We start from the raw sequence: 8,581 nt of genomic DNA, 5'->3' as shown, positions 1-8,581 counted from the left end.
ATATTATTATTTTCGTGAAATGCAAGGATAAGTTTTTCAATTTCCCTCTATCAGATATTTCAGGACGTGGATGCAAGACTGTCAAAAAAGGCGATGAGTCTTACAGTGAAAGTATCAACATCCCTAAGATGAAATGGACTGAAACACCGGCTGTTATTTCTAAAGGAAAACGTAAGTAAAGTCACTTCCCAGATTTGAACGACTAGATTCCATGTTGCCATTCGTCCACCCAGTAATAGATCACAGATAACCTCAAAATTGTGGTAAGAACAAAAAGAGTGGCACATGACGCACGGCCGAGTGTGTCACAGACGTCCTTCTAACATTTTGACGTCACCAGTGAGCTATTAGCGAGAGCACAGTGGCAACATTCAATTTAGTTGTCTTGTATCATAAAAAAAGCAAAATTTTGTTACGCTGACGTCATCTGCGCTTTATCCTTCTAACAGATGATAAGTGAGAACAAATCAAAATGTTCATGTATAATTCAAGAATACAGTAATAATAAGAAATAGAACCACTAAAAACGAAATGGTTTCAATTTTTTTTTTCTTCATCGATTTTTCATTAATTCGTCAAATTCTATCTTCTTCTCGATTCAATTCACGGCCCTTCAAACTCTCATAGGTGAATACCGGGTGATTGGAAGAGTAGTACATATGCACTATGTACAAGAATATCTTGCTGCAAAAGAGAATATGAAGTTAGGAAACGTCCAGAGGAAACCTAATCGTGTCCAACTTGAAGTCCTGGCCGATACTGTGTACATCGAGGTGTGTAAAAGAATAGTTTGGATAGCGAAACTTTCATGTAAGAAATCCTTGATTTTCAGCAACACGCGGGAAGGGTTGGAGTGAAAAAGTTAACGATTTACTTATTATAGAGTTAATGATAACTTCTTTAAAATCTCTAGACTTATCAACTTATATTATCAACTCAGTTGATAAAACCGAATTATTTGTTGTACCCCAACTGATGCAGCCCCGCAGTTGCTTTACAAACTTGTCCCCTGGTCTCTTTTCGGCTCTTAGGAATACGAAATACAAATAAATATTGAAACAAATGTTTTTTATCAGGGCGTGATCAGGATGCGAGGTATTAAAAAACTCACAGTTTATAGCCGCAAAGTTGTTTCCGGGAAGGACAGTCAGCTGGATGTCAGAGCTCCTACTTTGAGTCCGCAATATGATTCTAGTTTGTCACTGGCTCCTGGCACTCCTGGGGTACCAGGACAGAACGGAGTGGCTGGACCTAAAGGTACTGGGGTAAAGAGAAATAGAGGATTTAATGCATTGGTCCAAAGGCATCAGAGCATTGTTGAATTGAGTGTCAAAAAAAATAATCATCATCATAACGGCCAATCAGAGATCTACATTTTTTATTAACCAATGAGAATTCAAGGCAAAAAAACTGTTTGAAGCGTGGGAAAACGCGAGTGACCAAATCGCACTTAGCTTTAGTTTTTGCTTTGATTGGTTTAAATCTGGCACAGGTTTTCTCGACTTAACACGGAGGGAAATAAACCCAAAAAAATGCAAGCCAGGATTACTTTAGATACTCTCTAAGACGCTGTTAGGAACAAAAATTGTCAACACATTACCACTGAAATCGCAATATTTAACAATAGAATTATGAGTTCGAGAATTCTTTCATTCATAGAGATAGAGAGCGAGTTATATGATTGTTTTAGTTTATATCTACTAATTGTTAAAAACTTAAGAACAAGACAATCATCTTTTCACTGTATTTTGTAGACAAACATACAACAATAGATTACTCACTTCAACCACTGTCTATCGTGAAATAGTCAGCGAGCAGAAGAGTCAATCAGTTTACATCACTTGTGTTAGACACAGGACGAAATCACATGTTTCCGTATTTCTGAAACGTGGCGGAAACATGCAACTCCATGTTTCCGTTATGTTTAACATGCACAAAAAGTGGTCCGGTTCCGTTGTATACGCAGCAACGGAAACGCGAGAAAACGTCACGAAACTGGTAACGGAAAGACAGGTTATCCGTCGTGTTTCCAGAACGGTTTAACATGTTTCTGCCACGTTTCCGTTTACGGATTCTTGCAATTTCGTCCTGTGAGAGTGTTAGCACATTTGTACTAATCTGAAATAGCACATTAATTTCATCCCTGATATCCTTACTTTTATTCCCCAGTCCAAAAATTTGAATTTTGTTTTCTGTGATAGTACAACATCAAATGAGGGGAGGAAAATATTATAGAGAACTGCAGTTCAATTTAAACTTCTGTCATTTCTAAATGATGCCTTAGTCGTGAATACGTGGATGTTATTTGCCAATTAGCACTTTTTCGAAGATTTTGGATCGGCGAACTTTAGCGAAGCGCTCAACATACTATATTACTGGTTGAATCAGTTGGATGACCGCAAAGGGTCAAAAACGATTTCCTAATGATAACAATACATTACAACAATAATGATAACAACACAACAAATTATAATAAAAATCATAATCACAATGATGATTGTTATGATAAGAATTATAATTATGATAACTTTCATTAAATATGATGATAACAAGAGTAATGGAAGGATAATGATGGTGAGGATGACAATGGTGATGTAGGTTTAGACCAAAGATATGAGAACAGGAATAGTAACAGTAAATTTGTACAGGTAAGCGCCTATCTTTGGACTTTAAACTTCACCCCTTCCCCCCCCCCCCTCCAAAAAAAAAGGAAAAGAAAAATAAAAAAATTAATCAAGTTTCATTATCTTATTCGACTGAAAAAAAAGCGCAAGGCCTTGCACTGAGTCCTACACATTGCTTTGATCTATTTTTAAAGTGGAAGTTTACGCCCAACTATCAGAAGGCCACATGTTTATTACAAACAATGGTGGAAATGGAAATCAAGGACAAGCAGGTGCTGACGGAAAAAACGGAGAGGACAGGCTTGACGCGGTACGGTGATGTAAAAGTGATAATTGTTTAGCTAGGTGTAATCATGGATTAGGTAAGTAAGACCGATCTAGCTTTAGAGTGACTATTTTTGCCTCGGCGCACCAAAATCTGGTGTATGATTAAACTTACGAACAAAAAATGGTGGCGGGGCTCACAGTTTTGATTTGTGGGGATTTATTTTGTTCGTTCAAATGGTTGCAGTTTATCAATATATTTCCCATGGCATCCAGCCCAAAACGAAACATATACCGCACGACTTCAATTAGCCAGCAGGATTGAGAGCTTTAGCATGAAATCGAGGCGAGAGGTCAGCCAGTCCAAGATGGCGCCCAAACCGTGAAATAGCACAACATCTAGAGAAAATCAAAACGAATATGCGTTCTCCCAACGTCAAGAGCAATAATTCGTTATCATGCAGATTCAGAAGATTTTATATACATTTACAGAAAAACTGAGATACCATACTTGCTCAGAACGGTCGACAGGTGTGTTTAAACGAAAGTATTCAAACACGGTTGTGACGTTACAAATTTTTTGCAAATACTGCAATGATATTTATAAACTAACGTAGGTCCTTTATCGTTTTCTCAAAATTAATTGAACTACATCTCGGGTTTACATAACTCTCTCGTTTTTTCCCAGTTCTCCATGTGTTAAAGATATATAGACCCGTTAAACGTCTTCCATTGTTTCAGAGCTTTTTATCGTGAACTAAGATAGAGAACAGTTGTTGTTGTTGTTGCAGTTGTCAGATGGAAATGGGGTAATTTTTGTGACTCAATTACCCTCCAGAATGAATATTCCACACCAATAATTAACTTGGTCTGAGGAAAATATCAACAAATGGCAACTTGCCACATCATATACGATAAGTAACATGGCTCTGTTTAACTACAAATATTCGTAGAAACCATCACGGACATTTGCTCAGTGTAAGGCTAACGGTTGCAGGACAGTCTGGGGATTGCAAGGAGATAAAGGAAACTCTGGCAAAGATGGTGGAAATGCGGGAACGTCAGGTACGGTACATATTGTCAGGTAAACTTTCGTGACGCTAGGAATAATTTTTCGAAAGCTTTTGAGTTGAACGGACAGTGGGCTGACGCTGAAATCAAAAAAGCACTTATCTAAGGGTTGAGGTCCGAAACTCATTCTTCAAGCTAGAGCTCCTATCCGCCTTGCACCATGAAAAATGGAAGCGCCTCAAAGAAACCTTTCAACTCTTTACCTCCCATATGTGACCAAGAAAGAATTTCTCCTTACAATATCAATACAATATCAAGCATAGAAGTGATGAGAATAAAGTAAAATATCAATTAGGGGATTGTTAGTTGATCCAATAACAAATTCTCCAAATTGATATCATGAGAATTGTATGTCAGACAGTAAAGAGAATTACTAATGAGATCCTGGGAGTTGAAGGGTCAAAGAGCCTCCTTTGGTGTTCGTCAAGGTGAAGAGAAAGGAAGGGCTGCCTGAGTCGAGACTTAAGACTCCTCAACTCCATAGATAAAAATTTTGAAAGCACGTATGTTTCGCAAAGACATTCACACCAATACTTACGTTATGCTGAACTGCGGGGAGATTTGTGTCTGTCAACATTCGCAAATGACGTTGCACTGCTCCCCTTTACCGTCAAAGATTTTGCAATGTTGCTCTTTAAGAATCTTATATCGAGAAACAGTTTCATTTTGGGATGTCATGTGGCCCAAAGCAACCAATGAGATTGCATACTAGTGTAAAAATATTCCAGCTTTATAACATTGATTACTTATATACATGATACATAATGATTACTTATATACATGATACATAATGATTACTTATATACATATACATAAACAGGAGACGGTGGCGAAGCTGGAAAACAAAGACTACATGTGAACCAAATAGTAGGAAGTATCAAGCTTAAAACATGTCCTGGCCAGGGAGGTACAGCACCGATAAATGGAAAGGGAGGAAAAGGTATGGATTAAAAGATTGAGATGAAGCTTACGTTTGGATTATGACGTAACATTCTCATCATAGAAGAGGGTCAGTTTCAGGGGTTGGGGGAGGGGCACTAACATATTCGGGTGGAGGAATGTCCCCGTTAAGTTCAACCCTAACCTGTAAGCCGAACAAAATCCGTCCATTTAAGCACGTAAGGCCACAAATGAAAAAAAAGCCCTAATATTCCATTTATTTGACCTTAGAAGCTTTGTTTGTTGATTTGCATTTCGCTTCAAGTATACTGTTTTGTTTTTCCTCTTCCATTGGTTTGTTTGTTTGTTTGTTTTTTTCGCTATATTTTTCTTAAAGGCTCCTTCTCCTTCGCTCAATAACAGTTTTCTTCATACAACCATGGTTCTAAAGATTAACAATCTTCCTTCCTCACCTATCTACGCGCTAGACTCTTTTCACTCAGTTGATCCACAGAGTTTTTCACACGTGGATCCCGTGTAACACCAACTTGTACTTCAACTAACAGTTCCCTTCAGATGATCCGAGATTTGATTTCTCGGGGGGAGCTCAAACGTTTTCTGTGTACCAACTCGTGACAAAGGACTTACATTTTCTGTTAATTCATGTCAGTCGTGGATCTGTGAGGCGATGGAACGAGTTATGTGGGGAATCGATGTACAAAATTTCGTGGCCTCGGGAGTCTGGGAAAGAGCATGCAACTCATTCAAGGAGGAGAACCGATTGTAAATTATAGCGGATCAATTGGGTTCGGAAGGATTATTGATGGAATGACGGATGTATTCTGTTTCTTGAATTCACAGGATCGTTGGCTTTACCACAATCACTGTATATTCTAATTAGATTCCGAAAATAATATTTACGACTTCACAATAGTTTCACTTTGATCTTCTCCTCAGGGGGTCTCGGGAGTTTAGGAGGAAAAGGGTTTAAATGTGCAATGAGGGAGTCATGTTCACCTAATCTGTTTGACCCTATGAACCCCTCCTGTCACACTTCGTGTAGAAATGATGGTGCCACGGGTAGAGCAAGTAGAGGAGCAAGAGGAGATAATGGAAAAGACGGAACAAGTTGAGTATACATGAGCCACCTTGAGAGGACTCTTTTGAAAATGGCAGCACCAATTTCTTTTATTTTTTAAAGTAATTTTTGACTCAAAAGCGAGGCTTAGAAAGTTTGCATGCTCATATGAAAGAATAATAATCACGATAGAAAATGTTTCGCAGGGAAATGATTTAACAATGTCGAGAAAATATAATACGACCAAATTGGAAAACTTACCGGTTTTCACGTTCATCGTTGGTGTCCAGTCTACGCCCATGGTAAAGTAGAGAAGGTTTGCGAGTAAGAGGAACAATTCTGCTGCTGGTTTTTATAGCGTTTAAACGAAATGCCAGTCCATCACGGTGCCCATCACACGGCATACATTTCGGCAGGTTTCCCCTATAGTTCAGCAATAACCATCTGTATTCCTCAGTGGAGAGAAGCCCTGAGTAAATCTCCTGTACAGCAACACAAAGCAATGACCCAAATAGAGAACTCCCCCGGACCTATCGACCCTGAGTCTAAGAACTAAGTTCTAAGCTACCATATCACTGCAAATTTCATCTTCATAAGTAACCATGCATTGATTGATATCTGTACATTCAGCTCCAACGGATCCTGGCACGGACGGTCAAATAGATGATTCCTATCTTCGTACATCTCGCCTCTCTGAAAATGCAAGAAGCAAATACCCCTTAGCATTGTTAAAGTTGATGAAAAGATATGCCGAGGATCGCATTTGGGCAAATGATATCGAGGAAGGCAAGAGTGTGCTGAGGTTCTTAATAACTTTAATGGAAGGAAGAAAGGGTATACAAGCCATGAAAAAAGGTGAGTTTTCAAATGGAGCTATTTAACCTTTCTTATATTCCTCAGAGTATTGTTTCAGAGACGAGCTGAAGGAGAACAAAATCTCAATACAACGGCGCTAATGTTTCTTGTATATCTGTAGACGCAGAACGAAGGCTAGGTTTTCTAGACAAAGAAGGATTCGACAGATTTGGAAATAATAAATTGTTTGCCCCTCTGATGAAATGGGAACGCTTAAAAGAGAACGCTGAAGACATCGAAAAGTATGCCAAGGAATACCAAGATGCTTTTAACAGGATTCAAAGATCAATTAGACAACAAGAAGATATTACTGACATACTGAAGGACTTAGCGCCCAAGGCAGCCAGAATACAGGTCAGCAATCAAATAAAACGACTAAAAACGGCACGGGCAGTCGATGAAAGCGAAAAGAGGCTTTATGTCGAGGTAAGGTGATGGTTTGTGAAACTGACATTTTAAAATCGTATTGCGTAATTTTTGGTTTTTGACCTTGAAACTTGAACATTTACTCGGGGATTACACTTTTTAGATACCTGCTCCTTGGTATTAAAACAGCCTTTTTTCAGATTTGTTCTAGCACTAATTCCTTTTCTTTTTTCCATTTTACCATCCCCATTTGTTTCATTAAAATTGACATTCTCTAGCAACTCATTTATACTTTCGTTAATTAACAATTTTTTTCTTTTTTTGATTCATACATTCATTTCTCCATTCATTTGTCCATTCATTCATTCATTTATGCATTTATTCTTTCAATGATGTATTTATTCATTTGGTCCTAAAACATTCTGTTTAATTTATTTTTCCTTTCATTCATTCGTCAATTACTTTATTGATTCATCCAAACTATCGATCAGCAAGTCAGTTGATTCATTATTCATTTTCAGTTTTAAATTATCTCCATTTTTTGTATGTTTATTGATTTGATGCTCAACACTCAATTTTTTGGGGGGAGAATTTAAATGTTACTGAACGAATTTTTATCAAGAAGCTTACCTTGCCTTTGTTTACTCTCTCCTGTACCCGATTAGTCCATCGCTCAGGTAGAAAACCGCATGAGCAGCACTTTAGAGACGCTAAAGGCGACACTGGTTGAGTTACAAGCTCAAAAAAATATGGAGCATTTCTTCGCAATACTCCAGGGAGTAACAGGCTTCGTAGGTGCACTTATAGAAAAAGATCCTGGTGCTGCTCTTGGTTCCGCCTTTAGTCTTATTGAAAACGAGGCTCTGAGGTGCAATAGAGGTACGCTTCAACAAAACAAGGCCAAATTAGAAAAATGGGTGAGATTTGGAAAGGCATACAAGGCTCTGGCAGATCCTAGTGACTTGAATTTTGACGAAATGGATATACAATCTGTTCCAGAAATAATGGAGGTAATATAATGCGTATGTTGTTCTTTTTTAATTTTCCTTTTCTTTTCCATCACTGTATCAACACATCCGCATTCCATAGGATGTGGAAGTGGATGTACCATAGGGGCATCACAACGTTATCTTTGTGGCTCTCTATGGATGGAACTCGAAGCTAACTTATTGGCGATGTAATACAGATAAAGTCAAGTCAACTAGAAACTTGATGGGCGTTAGCTGAGCGATTAAATTAGTACTTACATGTAACACCATACCTATAATTAATTATATCCGTGTTGTATCGTTTTCCATAACCAAAGGCGGATCTGGAAATAAACAAGGAAGCGCTTCTGGCAGACCTGGTTTGTTTGCTGGACGTTGATCTACCACCTCAAGTGACGGCAGAATTCAAGAGCGAAATCGAGAAATTCTTCATCGATGGTGGAACAAGGATTGAT

General features: G+C 38.3%; 1 protein-coding gene across 1 annotated transcript; it reads left to right on the top strand.

The window, feature by feature from the left end:
- Positions 1 to 2,850: 2,850 nt before the first annotated feature.
- Positions 2,851 to 8,580, top strand: LOC136280659 (uncharacterized). The gene is made up of 9 exons (XM_066166295.1): positions 2,851 to 2,934; positions 3,842 to 3,953; positions 4,780 to 4,899; positions 5,796 to 5,966; positions 6,547 to 6,771; positions 6,893 to 7,197; positions 7,803 to 8,147; positions 8,444 to 8,518; positions 8,575 to 8,580. The coding sequence occupies exons 1-9, from the start codon at positions 2,851 to 2,853 to the stop codon at positions 8,578 to 8,580; spliced, it is 1,443 nt and encodes a 480-aa protein (XP_066022392.1).
- Position 8,581: the final 1 nt, after the last annotated feature.

This window comes from Pocillopora verrucosa, chromosome 5, assembly GCF_036669915.1.
Source record: "Pocillopora verrucosa isolate sample1 chromosome 5, ASM3666991v2, whole genome shotgun sequence".
NCBI lineage: Eukaryota > Metazoa > Cnidaria > Anthozoa > Scleractinia > Pocilloporidae > Pocillopora > Pocillopora verrucosa.
This window is presented reverse-complemented; position numbering and strand designations above follow the sequence as displayed.

Excerpts from the sequence above, each read along its gene's own strand:
- LOC136280659 (XM_066166295.1), top strand. The coding sequence starts at position 2,851 with ATGTTTATTACAAACAATGGTGGAAATGGAAATCAAGGACAAGCAGGT. Across the intron at positions 6,772-6,892 it reads TATACAAGCCATGAAAAAAG|ACGCAGAACGAAGGCTAGGT; the intron begins GTGAGTTTTCAA and ends GTATATCTGTAG. Across the intron at positions 7,198-7,802 it reads AAAAGAGGCTTTATGTCGAG|TCCATCGCTCAGGTAGAAAA; the intron begins GTAAGGTGATGG and ends GTACCCGATTAG.